General features: G+C 64.1%; 1 protein-coding gene across 1 annotated transcript in view; it reads left to right on the top strand.

The window, feature by feature from the left end:
- The window catches only part of FBLN1 (fibulin 1), a 69992-nt gene extending 48977 nt beyond the window's left edge, over positions 1–21015 (top strand). Inside the window, exons 15-17 of the mRNA XM_079774933.1 lie at positions 1687–1829; positions 3968–4099; positions 20681–21015. Coding sequence (XP_079631059.1) covers positions 1687–1829; positions 3968–4099; positions 20681–20820 — 415 coding nt within the window. The 3' untranslated portion in view covers positions 20821–21015. The remainder of the gene's footprint in view (positions 1–1686; positions 1830–3967; positions 4100–20680) is intronic.
- The last annotated feature ends 485 nt before the right edge of the window (positions 21016–21500 follow it).

Raw genomic sequence — 21500 nt, 5'->3', positions numbered from 1 at the left:
TCGCATCTGAGGGGAAGGGTCTGGTTGCGGGAGTTTTCCAGCCAATCCAGGCAGGAGAAACACCAGCTTCAGCACGTCAGCGCTTCCCAATCCCCGGTGAACCGGTGGGTCTCGGCCCTGAGCGCGAACAGCTGCTGATGTCACAGAGAGGAAGACGGCAGATAGCACGTGCCCCCGGATGGAACACATGCCGCCCACCACCATCCGGCCAAAGGGCCTGGGCCTGCCTCCGACCGGGCCCGGGTCAGCGGCCAGCGTGCCGGCAACGCGGGGGCCCGGGGAACACGCCGAGCCCCGGGAGGCCGCGGTCGGCAAGGCCAGATGTCGGAGGCTCTACGGCTCGGACACTTCTGTTCCTTAGCAGATAAATTGTGGGGATGGGGATGGAGAGGAAGCCTGTAGATGAAAAAGGACTTAAAAGACATAAACATCTTGCCCTGGCGGGTGTGGCTCGGTGGGCTGGGCATCATCCTGTGCACCAAAAGGTGGCCAGTTCGATTCCCGGTCAGGGCACACGCCCGGGTTGCAGGCTTGGTCCCCAGTAGGGGGCGTGCAGGAGGCAGCTGATCAGTGTTCTGCTCTCAGGTTGATGTTTCTCTCTCCCCTCCTTTCTCTCTAACAAATCAATAAAAAAGAAGAAAAGACATAAACAAATTTTACCAGACAAGTCCAGATGATGGTGTCTCGAGATGCACACTTGTGTGATAGAAACTATGATGAGACCCCGGTAGGCGACCGCCAGGGAGTCAGGGCAGGGCTTGCTGTGGGCGCAGGAGGGGTGGCCGGGGGCGCGGGGGCGGGGGGCCTCGGGGTGAGGCGCTCTGTCGGTGGCCTGAGTGGGGACGGAGGCGTTTGCCTTACAATACTCATCCAAGTCAAGCTTCGCTTTGTGTATCATTTACGTTGGTATTTCATTTTACACTAAAGAGGTTTAAAAAACATGTCTAGCATGAGGCCTGGAGCATCGACCTATAACACACCGTGCCGCTCCTCCCTCCTGCCCTCCGTGAACTGTAGACTTGACTTTGTGCTGAGCACCGAGCTGGTTTATATCCGCTCCCTGGTTCGTGACCCCGTGGCCCGCCCGACGGAGGGCTCCATGGAGGCAGGACTCGCGTGGTGTCCCACTGCCCGGCACCGGGCAGGCCCTCCGAACAGACTTGCTGTGCGAGTGGATGAAGGTGTGTGTCCGCTGTTGTAGGAACGAGCTCGGTTCATAAGAGCAAAGCCTGGCCCTAGCCGGTGTGGCTCAGTGGATAGAGCGTCGGCCTGCGGACTGAAGGGTCCCAGGTTCGATTCCGGTCAAGGGCATGTACCTTGGTTGCGGGCACATCCCCAGTGGGGAGTGTGCAGGAGGCAGCTGATCGATGTTTCTCTCTCATCGATGTTTCTAGCTCTCTATCCCTCTCCCTTCCTCTCTGTAAAAAAATCAATAAAATATATTTTTAAAAAACAAAGAGCAAAGCCTGGCTATCCAGAGACACGGGGCGCGGCCCTGCCCTTTGGGGCCTGTCCAGGCTGTAGGAGGGGCCCCGAGGCATCCTCACGGAGCAGCCGGGCTGTGGAGGCTCTGATGGAGCCGCCTGTGGGCCCGCAGCCCCACCTGGCCCCCTGCCGCCCTCCCGGGCCCCGTCTCCGTGAGGGCGGGGCCCAACCTTCCCGTGGCCTCCTGTGCTCCGTCCTCAGGCTCCACCAGGAGAAGACGGACACCGTGCGCTGCATCAAGTCCTGCCGGCCCCGAGACGTCCGCTGCATGCTGGACCTGGTGCACACCGTCTCCCACACCGTCGTCTCGCTGCCCACCTTCCGCGAGTTCGCCCACCCGGAAGGTAAGCGGCGACCCCACGGCCTGGAATTGGCTTGGGGGTCCCAGGGGAGGCCATTGTCTAGGGAAGCTCCCTGTGGGTTTGGGGTTTGATAGGTAGCCCCCTCCCCCACCCCCACGTCTCCCGTGTGTCCCCAGACTGCATAGCCCTGGGCGGCCCACCCCCAGCCCTCTGCAGCTCCCAGGTCAGGGCCTCTTGTGGGCCCCAGTCCCTCAGCAAATAGCGGTGAAGTGTTGATTCAGTGCCAAGTGCTGGGGAATCTGGGAGGGCCTCCAGGAGGAGGTGACGTTCACTCTGGGGCCTGAGTGGTCACTAGGAGGGAATCTAGTGAAAGTGGAGAGGAGGGTGCCGAGCAGAGCAGAACCTGGATCGGTCTGCGGGTGAGTGGGGAGTGTGGGCACCGGAGGAACTAGGCCTGGTTCCCTGGCTGAAGCCGGAGGCTTGGCAAGGCATGAGCTGAGGGGCAGGGGAGCCTGCTAGGGACCCACCCTGGGTGGGGGGTAGATGGGCTGGAGCAGCTAGACGGGTCCAGGGAGCCGGTGCTCCCGTGCCCACCCCTGCCCGCAGGGCGCTCCTGGCCTGCCCACCCGTTCGCTGGGGCGGAGCCAGGGGGCTTGCCCCCGGTGCCCAGCCGACTGTGAACGCGGCCCTGCTCTGTGCACCTGGCTTTGGGGGTGTAACCCACGTGTGGCGCTGGCGTGGTCTCAGCCACCCCTCCCTCTGCAGGCTCCATCCTCGGCCTCCGAGGGCTGTGTCACTCAGCAAGCGTAGACCGAGCCTCTGTGTCGGCTCAGGGCAGCCCCTGGGCCCGGGGATGAGGACGAGCTCTCTGACCCCCCCCCCCCCCCCCCGCATGACCACACCCTGCGCTTTCACGTGTGAGGCCTGCAGGCGACCAGGGGGCCGGGCCAGCACGCGGGCCTGGTGTGGGGGTGGCGAGGGCAGGACCGGCTTCCGAGGACGCGGCTCCTGAAGGAGCAGGTGGCCGCCCCCGACCCGCTGACGCGCTCCGGGAGGCGTGGAATCTGCGGGAGGACTTGGTGGGAGAGGGTCACTGACACGTTTGCCTCGAGCAAAATGCCGGGTCCCGCCAGAGGCAGGCAGACCCTCCCAAAGCCCCCGCGCCGTGGCCTCGCCGGGGCGGGTCTGTGGGTCCCACGGGAGTGGGCTGTGGCAGGGACCCCGTTAGCGCCTCGGGCCCGGGAAGTCCAGTCCTGGCCTTGGGTGCTGAAAGGCCCCTAGCGGGCAGGCCGCATGAGGACACTGCCCCCAGGGAGGGCGCCGGAGCGGGCGGAGCCGGTGGGGCGGCCTGTGCTGCAGCCCGGCAGCTGCCCGCCTCTGCCAGGCGGTCTGGAGATGGACAAGGCGCCCAGCTGCCCGGCCCGCCCACAAGTGGCTGCCCACCCGCCCCCGTGGGCAGGAGACAGGCTGCCCCTCGCCCTCCTGACCCCTTCCCTCCCCCCCCGCCCCGTCACCTGCCTTCCCGTCCCCCGGCTTCATGAGGTGCATGGCTAACGACCAGCTCCGCTCAGTGCTGGCCCTGACCTGGGAAAGAGCCAGAACCCCTCCAGGCCCCCGTTTCCCCGTGGGTGGGGAGCGGGGCAGCGCCGGGACCCCCGGCCCTCCGCCTTCTCCGTGCCGGGCCTGCTCCCGAGCGGGGGCTGCTGCCGGCGGCCCAGGACCGGCACCGGCACCGGCTTTGGGAAAAGAGCGCTTTCCTGTGCGCGTTCCGTGGGCAGGGAGGCAGGAGCGGCTCCCGTCTGCCTCGGGGCCGGCTCAGGGCGGGCCTGGGGGTCCGGCTCCGGGGCTTCCTGGGCCACAGCCCTCGGCTTCTGAGGGGCTCCCTGCTCAGGGTCCTGCCTTCCTGGTGAGTGGGCTCACATGTGACTCGTGGGTTCACATGTTCCTGGTTAGTGGGCTCATGTGTGACTCATGGGTTCACATGTTCCTGGTGAGTGGGCTTGTGTGTGACTCGTGGGCTCACGTGTTCCTGGTGAGTGGCCATGCCTTGGCCCGGGTTGGTGTAAAGCGGGTGGGCGGCTGAGCCAGCCCCTCGCGGTCGCTCGGGGTGGGCTCTGGGACCCTGGGGGCGGGTTGGAGCCCCGGGCCTGGCTGCCCCCCACACTGAGCTCCCTCCACAGAGATCATCTTCCTCCGCGCCATCATGCCCGCGCTCCCCGACAACCAGGCCGACATCATCTTCGACATCACGGAGGGGAACCTGCGGGACTCCTTCGACATCGTCAAGCGCTACGTGGACGGCATGACCGTGGGTGAGTGCCAAGACGCCGGCCCCTGGCCTGTGTGCCGACGGCGGAAGCTTCTGGACCAGCTCGGCTGCCCGCTGAGGCCTCGTCCTGAGTCCGCTTCCGCCTGTCCCTCAGGGCCCGGCTGGCACCCTAACCCCAGCCCCAGCTGATGAGCACCCACAGGGCGCCCAGGTGGCAGGGCTCGCCGGGACCCGCCTCCCTGTGGGCGTCTCACGGCCGGAATGTCAGACGGATCACCGGTGAAGTGCTCGTCCCAGGCTCGGCACAGCCCCCCACTCACTGTGAGCCGATGTGATTTCATTCTCGGGGTGCAGTGCAGGGAGTGTCACTCGGGGAGTCAGGCCTGCGCTGTGGTCTCGCCCGGACCTGGCTGGCCTGGCTGATGTCTGTGTGTCAGTCGGAGTGTGCGTCATGGAGCCCCCATATGCGCAGCCCTCTGACGGGGGGCGTGCCGGAGCCCCCCAGAGTCAGGGCCATGGGCGCATGAAGGAGGCGGGGAGGGGGGCTGCAGCGGCAGGAGGTGGCAGCTGAGCGGAGTCTCGGGGGAAGAGGGAACCTGTGTGAGCCCCGTGTGAGTCTGGGAACAGGCTCACGGTGTCTCCCAAACTGTCACGTTTTACAGAATTTAAGCTCCGGGCGTGGTGACGATCGTAGCTGCCATTTGGGCTTAGAATAGACTCTGAACATTTTCAAAGCAGCTGAGCAAACAAAGGCTAGGCCCTGGCCTCCCCTGGGCCTCAGTTTCCCTGTTGCGGGTGGGGGAGGGGCGTGGGCTTGGTGGTCTCCAGGCCCTGGATTCTCTGGGCTGGACCAGACCAGCGTCCCTGTGGCGGCCCCGGCAGCGCGCTTTGGGACATGGCCGCCAGGTGGCGCTGTTGGACCTCAAACCCGGCTCCCTGAGCCCCAGCCCGACCTGGTGAAACTGGCAGTTACGCCCGTTGCCAAAGGGCCATTTATAGCAACTTTACAAGCTCTTCAATGGGTTCTCGCGTTGTAAACACGACTGAGTCATGGGGGGGCTCCCCACCCCAGCCTCCTCCCCCGCCGGTTGGCAGCAGGCGTAATTAGTTAATTACAATTAATGCCCCATTAGCCCGCGGAGAGCCGGGGAGGGATACAGTGCCCTGTCAGCAGCCATCAGCGCTGCTGCCCGGAGCCGCTGCCCCTCGCCTCAGTGTCCCCCGTTGTTAAGGAAGAGACCCTGGGGGAGCCTTTAGGCACGGGGCGGGGGGGGGGGGGGGTGAGGACAGGCAGGAGGAAACAGGGTCGGGTTTGTGCTGGGAGGGAGGGGGTGGGGGAGCCCCTGAGGGCACACAGGGGCCCACCTCGCACCAGCCCTGGGCTGCAGGTGGGCTGAGGCCCGGCCGCCCTGGGACAATCCCAGCACCGGGAACCTTAGGAGTCGGAACCGGAACCTCCGTGAGCCGCTGCCCTAGGCCCTGGGCCGGGCTTTGTCGATGCAGAGGTGGGTGAATCCCACGCGGCCCCTGCCCCGGAGGCCTCTGCCGTCCTGCAGGGGGAGGAGCTCACGGCGCTGAGGCAGGCGAGCGCAGAGACAAGGCTCCCGGGCTCCCCTGGGGTCGGGGCGGGGGGGTCCCTGCAGTGCACTGGCCTTCTGAATCCTCCCTGGGGCGGCCCAGCCTCCTGGGGACCACCCCTGCCACCTCCTGTATGGTAGAGGGGAAACCGAGGCCCAGAGAGGTGAAAGGGCTCCCCGGTTTTCTCGGGGCGATGCGGGGGCCGAGTGGGACGTGGGACTGGGCCCCTGCGTGTGAGAGGCGCCCACCGGTGCCACCCCACTTCCTGGGAAGGGAATGTGGGCACGGCCCCCGAGACAGAGGGGCTGTCCCTCACCGGCCGGCCACGCGGGCCCCGGTCTGTGGAATTCCGGGCCGATGCTGCGGGAGGGGCGTCCCCCCGGCCCTCGGGCATTCGTCTGCCTGGGCCCGGCCTCTCCGCCTCCCAGTCTGTTTGCAGGGCATCCCGTCTGGTTGGGCTCAGGGAGTTGGCCCAGGTCGCCTCCAGGTGGAGGACCAAGGCAGGGGGACAAGGTCTCCCTGTGGGGCCCAGGCCGTGTTTCGGGACGGGCTCTCCTCTCTGCACCCGGCGGTTGCTGCCTTAGTTCTGTGCCTGGGGTGTCTTCTGCTTCTTATCCCCACCTCCTTCCCTCTCCTCTTTCCTGGGCGCCCCGGAGCTTCTGGGCCTCGGGGGGAGCCATCTGGCACCGGCGAGCCTTGGGCACGAGTGTGGTGCTGCGGCCCTGGCCCGTGTCGGCCCGCGCTCAGTGGTCCTGCCCCGGACTCGGGCCCAGCGTGAGAGCCTGGGAGCCAGGGCCCCGCGCACCCACCAGCACCCTGCTCTGCCCTCACGAGTGCCTCCGGGACGGCTGGGTCGTCTCCCTGGCCGAGGGAGCTGAGAGGTTCCTTCCCGAGACCGGGCCCCTGAAAAGCCGCGGCCGGGGCGCTGGGGGACTTGTTCTTCGCGATGCGCTTCAAGCGGCGCTTAGACAGAAACCCTGTATCGGGCAGACAGGGAGGGTGGGGGCCTGGGCGGCCGGCCCATTGAGAGCCAACGCGCAGCCCAGCGCCTGCAGCACCCCCGCAGGGACACCCACCTGCTCGCGTGTGGGCTCAACACCTGCTGCTCCAGGCCACGCCCTGTGCGGGCACCGGGCACCGGGCACTGGGCCCCGGGCCAGGCAGGCCTCCTGGAGGAGGTGAGGTCTAAGCTGGGACTCACCGTATGTGAAGGAGCGACTGACACGTCGTGAGTACGAGGAGGAGGTGTGTTGTCACCCCCACAACTCTGTGACAGGGGGGTACCCCGTTAACAAATGAGGGAGTGAGGGCCAGAAGGGGCAGGAGGCTTGCCCGGGCACCTCAGTGCTGGGGGGCAGAGCGGCCTAGAGCCTGGTCCTCCCCGAGCACCCAGAGCTGGCGCCGTGGACGCGGGCGCTGGTCGGGCAACGTTGCTGAGCGTCCGGTGTCCCAGAAAAAATAACGAGGGTCCCAACCTCCAGACCCGGAGGCTGCGTGTTCACTAACCCCCAAGTAACAGAAGGAAGCGCCCCAAAAGCGCCAGGCCTTCCCCTAACGTGTCCCCTGGAGACCGGGGCTCGGGCGGCTCTGAGTGGTCCAGGGGCGGGCAGGCCCGCAGGGCACCAGGACTCGCCAGTGAACGGCTCACCTGTTCCGTCTGCTCCATCTGTGCTGCGATGCCTCTTGACATCTGCTAGTGCTGGGTGAGGAGGCAGCCTCTGTCCCCCTAACACCGCCGGTGCATTGTTAGGGGGACGGGTGAGCCATGGTGAGAACGCCATTGGGAGCCCCGGAGGGACAGCAGGCCAGAGGAGGCACAGGGCGCGAGCCAGGACCCTTCGCCCCACAGTGGCTCCGGCTACCTGAGGGCTACCCACCAGGCACGGCCTGTGGCCCGGGCTGGCCAGGCGGGCCCAGCCGGACGCAGGTGGTGGAGGCCATGCCTCCCAGGTCCCATACCCTTGCGTTATCTCGCTCCGCCCACAAGAACATCGGTTCCTGCTCCAGGCCGAGCCCTTGCTGGTGCCGGGGAACAGGTGTGGGCCGAGCCCCAGATCCCCCTGTGAAAGCTCCGACTGGCTTCCCAGGGTCCTGAGGTCCGCAGAGGAGCGGCCTGGTTTTCAGGGAAGGCCCCTCCCTGTGAGTGTCTGAGAGAGAGAGCCGGGGCGGGGGGGGGGGGGGGGGTAGACACGAGTGGCAGGGCTGCTGTGTGTAGCTGAGGAGGCTGGGCAGTGCAAACCGGGGGTACACTCGCAGCCTCGTCTGTGTGCGGCCCGCAACCCGCTCCACGTGCACAGCGGCCCGGGACGGGGCCTGTGGGTGAGGGCGTCAGCCCAGCTGCCCCTCCGCCCCTGCCACGCCAGGCCTCTGGCCGCGCCAAGGGTTTGCTTGCCCAGACTCCCGGCGTCAGACCACCACCAGGCGGCCCAGGGAGCAGGCCCGGATCTGCTCTGTAAAGTCATTACCTCGTAAGGGGTTAACCCTGCGCGGCTGACCCCGTCCTGCCTCCGACTCGGCGAGCTCGGCCCGGGATCAGCGCACGTTACGCACGAGATTCAGAAATTCCACCTAAAACAACAGCGCGGCCGCCCCTGCCGGGCGCTGAGTGACGCCCGTGTCCCGGCTTTCACGGCAAATCCCGGGGATTAGGGGCTCTCTCCCTCCGCAGGCCCAGCCCCTCGCCCCGGGCCGCACCCTGGCCAGCAGCCAAGTGGTTCCCCAGGTGACAGCCCGGTTGCCTCCAGGCCCGGGATGGGCCGAGGCCGACCTCACCTGGAGGCTGGCGGTGTCCCTGGGGAGTTGGGGGGAGGGGGCAGGGGGCAGCGGGGTCTCGGGGGGGGGGGTTGAGGGGAGGACAAACACCTCCTGCTTCCTGTGGGGCCCATGGAGCAGGGGTGGGGTTGAAGGTGGCAGGGCCCACGCCATGCCGGACGGACGCCAACCATCCTGAAATGGCAGCTATTGTCCCTCCAGAACCCCACAAAGACGGCTCTCGCCCCCCAATTTCACAGATGCAGGAATTCTCAGGGGTCACCCTAGGCACACATCTGATAACTCCCCAGGCAGCCCGCGCCCCCCCCCCCCCCAATTTGGACTGGACTCTCAGAGGACTTGGTGGGGAGCAGCCCCGGTCCGGAGCCCCTGAGTGAGGCCCACAGGCCCGGGGAGCAGAGCTGGGAGTCTCCGAGCTCCTGCCCGGGCAGCCCCCACTCCCGGCCCAAGCTGCATCCACAGTGGCCTGAGCAGCATTCACTCAGAGCCCAGGACCTGTCTTGAGCCTTGACATTCACCGCCTGTGGTAAACTCCTAGCCATCCCTCAAAGCCCAGGTCAGCTACCAGCCCCTTCCACATGCGCTCCACCAGCTGAGTGCGCAGCTCTTTCCTGTGCGCCCACGGACCCCTCCAGACCCTCCACACTCACTCCTCCAGCCAACAGCGCATGTCCTGTGCGGACAGGCCCTGCTCTGGGACCAGACTGACACGGACCGCCACCTCATGCACGCTTTATTCCCGAGGGTAGGAGCAGACAGGAGACAAGTCTAATATATACACTGTCTGCGGGTGGAGAGTGCTATTTAGGGGGCCGGAGAGGAGGAGGGGGAGGCAAGATGTGAGTAGGGGAGCAGCTTTAAGTCTGGAGGCCAGAGACATTTGTCTAAGCCCTGGGGGACGGAGGAAACGGCACGTGCAAAGGCCCTGGGGCAGAGGCGAGCCTGGTGTGTTGGAATTGTAGCAAGGAGGCCGGTGCAGCCAGAGCAGAGGCACGAGGCAGGGACTTGAGGCTGTGGTGGCGCCTCCGGCTTTCCCGCTGAGGGAGGGGGGACCTGCTATTGTAAAGGCTCCCTCTGGGTGCTGGGCTAGAAGCAGGGAGACCCTGCGGGTGGTTGCGGTGGCCGGGCTGGAGGGGTGACGGCTTCCGCCCTGGGGCTCCGGCGGGCGGGGGAGCAGCAGGCAGGCTCGGGCTATAGCTGGGAGGCAGCGCCCGGTTTTGCGGGCGAGTTGGATTTGGTCCAGGATGACCCTCGGGGTGCCGTCAGCTGGGACAGGAAGGCGTGACGTGGCAGCCTTGGGGAGGTCCCAAGTTCGCTCTGGACACGAGGTTTGAAGTGCTCGTCAGACCCCCGGGAGGCGGAGGAGGAGAAGTGGGCCTGGGAGGCGTAGTGTGGATGGCGTTAGAGCCCTCGGGCGGTGGGCTCACCTGGGCTGCGTGCAGCGAGGAGAGGAGCCGGAGCAGGTGCGTGGCCCTCGGGTGCGGGGGGGGGGGGGGGGGGGTGTGTGGGGGGGAGGCCCAGCTCGGAGCCCTGACGCCGGAGGAGGAGGTGTTTCCAGGGGAAGCGGAGTGAGCCGCGCCAGTGCTGCTGCGAGTCCGGTCAGGTGCCGGCTGCGTCGCCCTCAGACCCAGCAGCTCCCTGCGTTGGAGAGAGGACAGGAGGGGAGACACTGGGGGTGCGGGCGGCCGTGCTGCGGGCGGGTATGCAGTCATGGCCATGAGTTTGAGCTTGACTTTCTCTCCCACTGATTGAATTCCTAGAGGCAGGAGCCTCCATGGGGCTCATTTGTGCTCGCTCTCTCTCTCTCTCTCTCTCTCTCTCTCTGTCTCGCTCTCGCTCTCGCTCTCTCTCTCTCTCACCGGCCCAGCATGCAGGCTGCAGGATCGCACGCCCTGCTGACTTCAGCGTCGCCCGGGGTTCCAGCGAGCCCAGAGCGGCCCCTGTGCGGCCCGCCAGGCTCCCCTGCGTCCTCTGTGTCCAGCCCAATGGTGGTGACCCTCCCTGCGGCTGTGACCTCGCCTGCTGGGGGCTGGGGGCTGGGCGGTGAGGAGAGTTTTGGGCAGAGCCACAGCGGACCCAGGATCGGATTTGCGTTCTAGAAGGGGGACTCTGGCTGCAGGGCGAGGGTGCGAGGCGGGTGAGGGTGTGAGGCTGGCCAGGGTGCGAGGCTGGCGAGGAGGGAGGCTGTCGAGGGTGCGAGGCTGGCGAGGAGGGAGGCTGGCGAGGGTGCGGGGCTGGCGAGGAGGGAGGTGGCGGAAGCCTTCAGGGAGAGTCCGTGAGGCCTGACAGGCAGGGAGGGTGTGGAGCAGAGAGGAGCCCAGACACTCTGACAACAGAACTCAGCAGCCTCCGAGTGGCTGCGGTGAGGCCGGGCAGCCCGCGGCCCGCTGAGAGGGCGGGAGGGCCTGTGTTGGGGGCAGAGGGTGACTGGAGTGCGAGTTGCCCGTGTGGGGGCATCAGGAGGGGGTGAGTGGGCTGATGAGGCTGGGTCTGGGGCGGGAGAGAGAGCAGGGGGTGGAGGGGCTGGCGCAGGCGGGGGAGACGGAGGGAGAGAAAGGGCTTCTCCTCCCCCCAGCCACCGTTGGGTCACGTCGGGAAAATAAAGCAGGTGCATCAGGCGGCGTCTCCTTCCAGAACACGGCCCAGGCCGCCTCCTCTGGGAGGCCGTGTGTGTGGCTCGGTGGCGGGGCGGAGGCCCAGGCGCCGACTCCCTGCGGCTCGGCACCCACGCTGCCAGCAGCTGGTGTCCTCCGGCCTGAACTGCGGCCGAGGCGGAGAGAGGAGGGGGAGGAGACGCCGCTGGTGCCCGTGGGAGGAGGCGAGTTGGTGCGAAGCTGACACTTTCTCCCTGCTCAAGGGGACACGTGGACCCGGGCTGCCTCCCACTCGCTCCCTGTCGGGTCTGGCTCTCGGGAGACGCGTGCAGGGAGCACATTTGTAATGAGCGAGCGCCGGGTGATGAGTTCTGCCGGGACATGCTGCGTGACAGCTGGTATTCTAGGTATGCGGCCCAGACACGGCCCGCCCCGGCCCTGCCGCCGTTTGCCGGGCGAGCGGCCCCTTCCCTGCCAGTTACTGATGTGCTCGCTCCAGCAATCCCTTCGGCCACGCTTGCCCCGTACTTATGACTCCGCCAAGGGCAGTGGGTTCTGGAAGTTTCCCCCCCATCACGTCGCCCCGAGAGGAGGGAGGAGGCGCAGTGGATGGAGAGCTGGGCTCTGGGTCAGGCCCTCCGTGCCCCTGGCAGCTGCGTGGTCTGGCCGTGGGCTCTCGGAGCCTCCCTCCTCCCTGTGGCAGGGGCGCACGGGGCCCAGCGACCTCCTTCCCGCCCCCTGCGGCGCCCCCTTCCCAGCCCACCGTCCTCGTCCTCGTCCTCCAGGGCTCTGCCTTGTAAGTGCTGCAGCGTTTCCTCGTGTTCCTGGTTTCCCTTCGCCTTGGTCCGTGCTGTCACCCGAGCCCGCGGGATCCTCCTCTCTCTCAGGGCAAGTTCGCCGAGATCGCGTGGCGCTTTGGTAACTCCCGGTTGGCCTCCTGTCCGAGTTTGGCGAGACCACGTGGGTCTCCTCGGAGCTCCTGGGTCCTCCATTCCAGCGTCTTGTCCAAACAGGCCCACACTCCACCTTCCCTCCTGCTCGGGGCTCTGCCTGGCAGCCACCGAGGCCCGACATGAGGCCTGCCGCTCCTGCGTGGCCTCTCCCTCCGGCGGCAATACCGGAAAACCCGGTGACGCCTGGCTGTGGTCCGTTCTTCACCAACACGCTCATTCCCGCTGATGCTTTTCAACCTTCCCGACTTCGCTTTATGCTTTGATGTTGAGTTCATTCATTCACTCAACAGCTGCCGATCCAGTGACTCCTAGGTGTCAGGTACATCGTGGGACCAAGGACCTACCGTGTGCCCAAACCAGAAATTCGCGCGTGACCAGTAGAGACAGAGCTGTTGGCCTCTGGCCTACACGGCGCGGGGAGAGTGGCTGGCACCCGATTTCCGGTGGCGGCGGTGGTTTCCCGTCCTTTTTGTGCTGCCAGCGTGTGGCTTCCTCCCTCTGCCTGTCCTAACGCCAGTCTCGGCCTTTGAGAAGCTCAGTTAGTCCCCCTGGCAGGAGGCCCATGTGGCCTCTTGAATCCCCCACCGCCTCCTTTGTTAAAACATGGACGCCCCTGTCCACATCCGTACGCTTTCCCGGTCAGAATCCCGCGCCTTTCCAGGCGGAGGCTGACCTTCAGAATGGACGGTGACTGGCCCGGGTCACGCGGGTGGTCAGTGAGGACGCGACAGAGGAGCCCAGGCCGCGGCCCCGGCCCCGGATCGGTGTCCCGCGTCCCAGAGGGCTCGGGCTGATCTCCACACCTGACGGACGGCCACGTGCAGCCTCAGCGGCAGAAGCGTGGGGGTCCCAGCCACGGACCCCCAGAGGCGACAGCGTTCCCCACCGGCCCGGGGCTCCCTGTGCCGGCCCGGGTCCCCCGCGCATCAGCGGCAGTTTTCCAAGCAGAGACAGACAAGGTGAAGTGCCCGAGGGGCCCACATTTTTCAAAGGGAAAAAAGCTTAATTACATCGTAAGAGGCACAGACACGCCGAGGAATCCCAGCGCGTCTGAGACCCGGAGCAGAAATGCCAGCTCGAGGTTGGAAGATGATCACGGTGAACTCGGCACCACGGCCTTTTCCTGTGTCCTGGGGCTCTGGCAGGCGGGGCGGCACACGCCCAGCAGGCAGGGGGACGAGGCAGGCGTGCCCACGTGCCTCTCCCTTCCATGGTCATTCCCGGGGCCTTCGGGCAAGTCCCATCTTCCTGCCTAGAGTGGGGCCTCCAGGCCTGATGCCCCGTCTTTCCTCTCTCCTTCCTCCCCTTTCTCTCTCCTCTTCCTTCTCTCTCCTTCCTCCCCTTCCTCCTCCCTCCTCTGTCCTCCCTTCTCCCTCCTCCCTCCTCCCTTCTCTTCCTCTGCCTTCACCCCCTGCAGTCATGGCCTCTCCTGTGCGTCCTGCCCGCCCGGGCTGGGGACGGGGACAGAGATGAGCGTGGCGCAGACCCTGCCCCTGCAGCAGGAGCCCGTGGTGAAGGTTCCCTCCATGGACAGATGGGGGTCACCGCTGAGGGAGGCCAGGCGCCAGGGGACACAAGGTGGGACTGGGAGGCTTCCCGGCCCCGGACACAGGCAGCCAGCTGGTCCCCAGGGCCTGGCGCGTGGCAGCGCCTACCTCATGTCTGTGGAGTCGAGTGGGTGGGTGGGGGCCCCGGTGGCGAGTCCTAATGTGTGCACAGCCCCTGATGGGCCACGCGTGCTCTGCCCCCGCCCCCGTCCTGTTTCCTGCACGAGGAGGGCTGGCGGTGGTTCTGGAAGAGACCAACCTGGAAGGTTCTGGAAGAGACCAACCTGGGAGGTTCCGGGAGAGACCGGCCTGGGAGGTTCTGGGAGAGACCAACCTGGGAGGTTCCGGGAGAGACCAACCTGGGAGGTTCCGGGAGAGACCAACCTGGGAGGTTCTGGAAGAGACCGGCCTGGGAGGTTCTGGGAGAGACCAACCTGGGAGGTTCCGGGAGAGACCGGCCTGGGAGGTTCTGGAAGAGACCAACCTGGGAGGTTCTGGAAGAGACCGGCCTGGGAGGTTCTGGAAGAGACCGGCCTGGGAGGTTCTGGGAGAGACCAACCTGGGTGGTTCTGGGAGAGACCAACCTGGGAGGTTCCGGGAGAGACCAACCTGGGAGGTTCCGGGAGAGACCAACCTGGGAGGTTCTGGAAGAGACCGGCCTGGGAGGTTCTGGAAGAGACCGGCCTGGGAGGTTCTGTAAGAGACCGGCCTGGGAGGTTCTGGAAGAGACCGGCCTGGGAGGTTCTGGAAGAGACCGGCCTGGGAGGTTCTGGAAGAGACCGGCCTGGGAGGTTCTGGAAGAGACCGGCCTGGGAGGTTCTGGAAGAGACCGGCCTGGGAGGTTCTGGGAGAGACCGGCCTGGGAGGTTCTGGAAGAGACCAACCTGGGAGGTTCTGGAAGAGACCGGCCTGGGAGGTTCTGGAAGAGACCGGCCTGGGAGGTTCTGGGAGAGACCAACCTGGGAGGTTCTGGGAGAGACCGGCCTGGGAGGTTCTGGGAGAGACCGGCCTGGGAGGTTCTAGAAGAGACCGGCCTGGGAGGTTCTGGAAGAGACCGGCCTGGGAGGTTCTGGGAGAGACCGGCCTGGGAGGTTCTGGGAGAGACCGGCCTGGGAGGTTCTAGAAGAGACCAACCTGGGAGGTTCCGGGAGAGACCGGCCTGGGAGGTTCTAGAAGAGACCGGCCTGGGAGGTTCTGGGAGAGACCGGCCTGGGAGGTTCTAGAAGAGACCGGCCTGGGAGGTTCTGGAAGAGACCGGCCTGGGAGGTTCTGGGAGAGACCGGCCTGGGAGGTTCTGGGAGAGACCGGCCTGGGAGGTTCTAGAAGAGACCAACCTGGGAGGTTCCGGGAGAGACCGGCCTGGGAGGTTCTGGGAGAGACCGGCCTGGGAGGTTCTAGAAGAGACCGGCCTGGGAGGTTCTGGGAGAGACCAACCTGGGAGGTTCTGGGAGAGACCGGCCTGGGAGGTTCTGGGAGAGACCGGCCTGGGAGGTTCTAGAAGAGACCGGCCTGGGAGGTTCTGGGAGAGACCGGCCTGGGAGGTTCCGGGAGAGACCGGCCTGGGAGGTTCTAGAAGAGACCGGCCTGGGAGGTTCTGGGAGAGACCGGCCTGGGAGGTTCTAGAAGAGACCGGCCTGGGAGGTTCTGGGAGAGACCAACCTGGGAGGTTCTGGGAGAGACCGGCCTGGGAGGTTCTGGGAGAGACCGGCCTGGGAGGTTCCGGAAGAGACCAACCTGGGAGGTTCTGGGAGAGACCAACCTGGGAGGTTCTGGGAGAGACCAACCTGGGAGGTTCTGGGAGAGACCGGCCTGGGAGGTTCCGGGAGAGACCGGCCTGGGAGGTTCTAGAAGAGACCAACCTGGGAGGTTCCGGGAGAGACCGGCCTGGGAGGTTCTGGGAGAGACCGGCCTGGGAGGTTCCGGGAGAGACCGGCCTGGGAGGTTCCGGGAGAGACCGGCCTGGGAGGTTCTGGGAGAGACCGGCCTGGGAGGTTCTGGGAGAGACCGGCCTGGGAGGTTCTGGGAGAGACCGGCCTGGGAGGTTCTGGGAGAGACCGGCCTGGGAGGTTCTAGAAGAGACCGGCCTGGGAGGTTCTAGAAGAGACCGGCCTGGGAGGTTCCGGGAGAGACCGGCCTGGGAGGTTCTAGAAGAGACCGGCCTGGGAGGTTCTGGGAGAGACCGGCCTGGGAGGTTCTGGGAGAGACCGGCCTGGGAGGTTCTGGGAGAGACCAACCTGGGAGGTTCTGGGAGAGACCGGCCTGGGAGGTTCTAGAAGAGACCGGCCTGGGAGGTTCTAGAAGAGACCGGCCTGGGAGGTTCCGGGAGAGACCGGCCTGGGAGGTTCTAGAAGAGACCGGCCTGGGAGGTTCTGGGAGAGACCGGCCTGGGAGGTTCTAGAAGAGACCGGCCTGGGAGGTTCTGGGAGAGACCAACCTGGGAGGTTCTGGGAGAGACCAACCTGGGAGGTTCTGGGAGAGACCGGCCTGGGAGGTTCCGGGAGAGACCGGCCTGGGAGGTTCTAGAAGAGACCAACCTGGGAGGTTCCGGGAGAGACCGGCCTGGGAGGTTCTGGGAGAGACCGGCCTGGGAGGTTCTGGGAGAGACCGGCCTGGGAGGTTCTGGGAGAGACCAACCTGGGAGGTTCTGGAAGAGACCGGCCTGGGAGGTTCTAGAAGAGACCAACCTGGGAGGTTCTGGGAGAGACCGGCCTGGGAGGTTCTGGGAGAGACCAACCTGGGAGGTTCTGGGAGAGACCGGCCTGGGAGGTTCCGGGAGAGACCGGCCTGGGAGGTTCTGGAAGAGACCGGCCTGGGAGGTTCCGGGAGAGACCGGCCTGGGAGGTTCTAGAAGAGACCAACCTGGGAGGTTCCGGGAGAGACCGGCCTGGGAGGTTCTAGAAGAGACCAACCTGGGAGGTTCCGGGAGAGACCGGCCTGGGAGGTTCTGGGAGAGACCAACCTGGGAGGTTCTGGAAGAGACCGGCCTGGGAGGTTCTAGAAGAGACCAACCTGGGAGGTTCCGGGAGAGACCGGCCTGGGAGGTTCTGGGAGAGACCAACCTGGGAGGTTCTGGAAGAGACCGGCCTGGGAGGTTCTAGAAGAGACCAACCTGGGAGGTTCCGGGAGAGACCGGCCTGGGAGGTTCCGGGAGAGACCAACCTGGGAGGTTCCGGGAGAGACCGGCCTGGGAGGTTCTGGGAGAGACCGGCCTGGGAGGTTCTGGGAGAGACCAACCTGGGAGGTTCTAGAAGAGACCAACCTGGGAGGTTCCGGGAGAGACCGGCCTGGGAGGTTCTGGGAGAGACCGGCCTGGGAGGTTCCGGGAGAGACCGGCCTGGGAGGTTCTGGGAGAGACCGGCCTGGGAGGTTCTGGGAGAGACCGGCCTGGGAGGTTCTAGAAGAGACCGGCCTGGGAGGTTCTGGGAGAGACCAACCTGGGAGGTTCTGGGAGAGACCAACCTGGGAGGTTCTGGGAGAGACCGGCCTGGGAGGTTCCGGGAGAGACCGGCCTGGGAGGTTCTGGAAGACACCGGCCTGGGAGGTTCTGGAAGAGACCGGCCTGGGAGGTTCTGGGAGAGACCGGCCTGGGAGGTTCTAGAAGAGACCGGCCTGGGAGGTTCTGGGAGAGACCAACCTGGGAGGTTCTGGGAGAGACCAACCTGGGAGGTTCTGGGAGAGACCGGCCTGGGAGGTTCTGGGAGAGACCGGCCTGGGAGGTTCCGGGAGAGACCGGCCTGGGAGGTTCTGGGAGAGACCGGCCTGGGAGGTTCTGGGAGAGACCGGCCTGGGAGGTTCTGGGAGAGACCGGCCTGGGAGGTTCCGGAAGAGACCAACCTGGGAGGTTCTGGGAGAGACCAACCTGGGAGGTTCTGGGAGAGACCAACCTGGGAGGTTCTGGGAGAGACCGGCCTGGGAGGTTCCGGGAGAGACCGGCCTGGGAGGTTCTAGAAGAGACCAACCTGGGAGGTTCCGGGAGAGACCGGCCTGGGAGGTTCTGGGAGAGACCAACCTGGGAGGTTCCGGGAGAGACCGGCCTGGGAGGTTTTGGGAGAGACCGGCCTGGGAGGTTCCGGGAGAGACCGGCCTGGGAGGTTCTAGAAGAGACCAACCTGGGAGGTTCCGGGAGAGACCAACCTGGGAGGTTCTAGAAGAGACCAACCTGGGAGGTTCCGGGAGAGACCGGCCTGGGAGGTTTTGGGAGAGACCGGCCTGGGAGGTTCTGGGAGAGACCGGCCTGGGAGGTTCTGGGAGAGACCGGCCTGGGAGGTTCCGGGAGAGACCGGCCTGGGAGGTTCTGGGAGAGACCGGCCTGGGAGGTTCTAGAAGAGACCGGCCTGGGAGGTTCTGGAAGAGACCGGCCTGGGAGGTTCTGGGAGAGACCGGCCTGGGAGGTTCTAGAAGAGACCAACCTGGGAGGTTCCGGAAGAGACCAACCTGGGAGGTTCTGGGAGAGACCGGCCTGGGAGGTTCTAGAAGAGACCAACCTGGGAGGTTCCGGAAGAGACCAACCTGGGAGGTTCTGGAAGAGACCGGCCTGGGAGGTTCTGGAAGAGACCGGCCTGGGAGGTTCTGGAAGAGACCGGCCTGGGAGGTTCTGGAAGAGACCGGCCTGGGAGGTTCCGGAAGAGACCGGCCTGGGAGGTTCTGGAAGAGACCGGCCTGGGAGGTTCTGGGAGAGACCGGCCTGGGAGGTTCCAGGAGAGACCGGCCTGGGAGGTTCTGGGAGAGACCGGCCTGGGAGGTTCTGGGAGAGACCGGCCTGGGAGGTTCTGGGAGAGACCAACCTGGGAGGTTCCGGAAGAGACCGGCCTGGGAGGTTCTGGAAGAGACCGGCCTGGAACTGGTGGGGGGCGGCAGCCAGGAGACTGCAGGCCAGGGTCCTGGTTCCCTTGAGGGGTGAGGCCCCGAGCAGCCCTCTACCACCTCCTCGGCCTCCTCTGCGTCTCTCCCGGGGCTGACACTGTTCCCAGAACTGCCTGCCCCTCACACCCTGACCCTTGCGCGGCGCCCTAGCCTGAGGCCTTGGCTACAACCTTGCACATTCAGAGCTTTCCTTTCTGGTAACATCTGTCAGCCCAGGGGCCCGGCTCGCTCTCCGGCCGAGCCGACGGCGGCCGCACTGGACTGAACCAGGTCCGTGCAGACACTGGGAGGCTCTGACACGCAGCGGTCCTGGTGTGTGTGTGTGTGTGTGTGTGTGTGTGTGTGTGTGTGTGTGATTTGAAGGTTGCTGTCTTGACCCCCTGCCTCACAGAGAGGAGGTTGAGGCCCGGGAGGCGTAGGCCGGGCTGGCACTCGGTGCCCGTCCCCGAGGCGCGCTCCCTGCCCGAGGCTTTCTCTTCCCTCCGCCCGATGAGCCCAGAGGGCAGCCATCGCTTCCCTCCACACAGCCCGGTGCGGCACACGGCCGTGCCCGGAGGCGTGCGGGTCTGCCTGTTGATACCATTACAGCCCCCGCAGGAGCAAGGAATGTTTATTTAAATGTGTGGGAGTAACATAATCATTTTCTATTGTGACATTTATATTTCATATATAAATTTATGCTATGTCTTATACAACATATGCTATATATCTTATATATTAATATAAACTTATGTAAACAAAATATACAGGTACATATAAAAGTTTATATAAATTTAAAATACATTATATATTTTTAAAATATATTTTTATTGATTTCAGAGAGAGGGAGACGGAGAGAGAGATAGAAACATCAACCATGAGAGAGAATCACTGATTGGCTGCCTCCTGCATGTCCCACATTGGGGATTGAGCCCGAAACCCGGGCATGTGCCCTGACCAGGAATCGAACCGTGACCTTCATAGGTCGACACTCAACCACTGAGCCACTCTGGCCGGGCAAAATACATTATCTATATGTATAAAAGCCTAAGCAACTGTTGGACTGTTAGACTGTTCAACTGGTAGCTATGACATGCACTGCCCACCAGGGGGCAGACACTCAACGCACAGGCATGGAAACATGGAACAGAGTGATGAATCTCAGAGGGAAGGGGGGAGGCAGGAGGGCAGGAAGAGATTAACCAAAGATCTTATATGCATACTAGAGGCCCAGTGCATGGGCTTGTGCACCGGTGGGGTCCCTGGGCCTGGCCTGTTGGCAATTGGGCCGAAACCGGCTCTCCAACATCCCCTGAGGGGTCCCGGATTGCGAGAGGGCACAGGCCAGGCTGAGGGACCACACCGGTGCATGAATCCATGCACCGGGCCTCAAGTATATTTATAATAAAGTATTATTTGTATACAAGTATAAATTTTATATAGCTGCATATACTTTGTATTTATGATTATACTACATCTTTACATGACAATTACATGGCACATTAAATATAATAATAACATGTAGAAATAAGTACCTAAAACAGTTCTCAGGCTCCCCCAGCCTGTCCCTCTTTCCTTTAAGTTCCCTCCACCCCTCTGCGCCTGGAGTCATGGTAACACCGTTTCTGCCCCTGAGCTGAGTGAAGTCAGGGGTAACCGAGGCACCGAGGTTGGTGGGCACCGTGTGCGCCTGAGAGGGAGAGGGAGAAGGTGGTGCTGATGGGGACACAGGGGCAGGGGAGCCTGGGACTGCCCCACAAGGGGCCACAGGGGAGCCCACGCCAGACTGTGCCCAGGGGGGAGGGGTGTGACCCAGTCATCAGGGGATCCCAGGTCCCCACAGGAGTCCTCGATATGACGGGGAAGAGAATCCCTCCTGCTTTATATCTCCTGAGGGTCCAGACTGGGCACAGTGGGCAGGAGGGAGGGGGCAGGTAATTACTGGGCATGTACCTCATGCCAGGCCCTTTTCTAGGCTCTTAAATCCTCTCTTGGGGAGAGGGGGAGAGGAGGAACCCGGGCTGGGGGAGAGCAGGAGCTGGTGTGGCCCCAGAGCCGTCTGACTCCGAAGCCCGCCACCCAGATCCCGCACAGTCGGAGCTGCGCACGGTGGAAAGGCGGTTGAGCTCACTGTCACTCGTCCCCGGAGGTGGAAGCCGAGCCCGGGGTGACCTTGGAGGAAGATGCTGTGCAGGGGACTCAGCATCCGGCTCAGAGTGGGATGAGATGAGGTCTAAGGCCCCTTCAAGTTCTCAAAATCCTCGAGAGCAAGTCCTTTCCCAGACCTCCGTGTTCCTACGGCCCCTGCTAACTTCCAAAACACCTCCTCTCCCCCCAGGTGTGGTGCGCCAGGTGCGGCCCATTGTGGGCCCGTTTCACGCTGTCCTGAAGCTGGAGATGAACTACGTGGTCAGGGGTGTGGTGTCCCACCGAAACATCGTCAATGTCCACATCTTCGTCTCTGAGTACTGGTTCTGAGGGCTGGTCCATGGCACAGCCAAGTCTGCACCTCCAGGCCAAGTCATTGCTGCCAACGACTGTTTGTACCACCCAGACATTTCTTGATTTTATGTATTTGTTTGTAGTGGTGGGCTGACATGTATCAATCTGGGCCAGATGAATACAGCCACCTGGTGTATTTTGGTGTTGAAATAATGAATGCAATTACTCAACTGTTTGGTTGAAAACCTTGCTTATTTTTTAATGTAAATGTTACATTTTGCTGCCTTTACTCTCCCGCTGGGCTGGGCATTGCTAAGGACCAAGGAAAGAGAGGCACTTTTCAGGGGGCAACTCCTCAGAATGCCAAGAAAAGACCAGTTTGCCCTCATTGTATGGAAGCTGACACCTGGTACTCGTTTGCCAATCAGAGTTTGTGTGCCCCATTCCAAGGACACGCTGCTGGAGCCTAGCACAGTGGTCGGCAAACCGCGGCTCGAGAGCCACATGTGGCTCTTTGGCTGCTTGAGTGTGGCTCTTCCACAAAATACCATGGCCTAGGCGAGTCTATTTTGAAGAAGTGGCGTTAGAAGAAGTTTAAGTTTAAAAAATTTGGCTCTCAAAAGAAATTTCAATCGTTGTACTGTTGATATTTGGCTCTGTGGACTAATGAGTTTGCCGACCACTGGCCTAGCAGGTTCGATAGGCCCTGCCAGAAG

Source organism: Cnephaeus nilssonii (genome assembly GCF_951640355.1).
Source record: "Cnephaeus nilssonii genome assembly, chromosome: 6".
Lineage (NCBI taxonomy): Eukaryota > Metazoa > Chordata > Mammalia > Chiroptera > Vespertilionidae > Cnephaeus > Cnephaeus nilssonii.
Note: the sequence above shows the minus strand (reverse complement) of the source record. Positions and strands in the feature narration are given on the sequence as shown.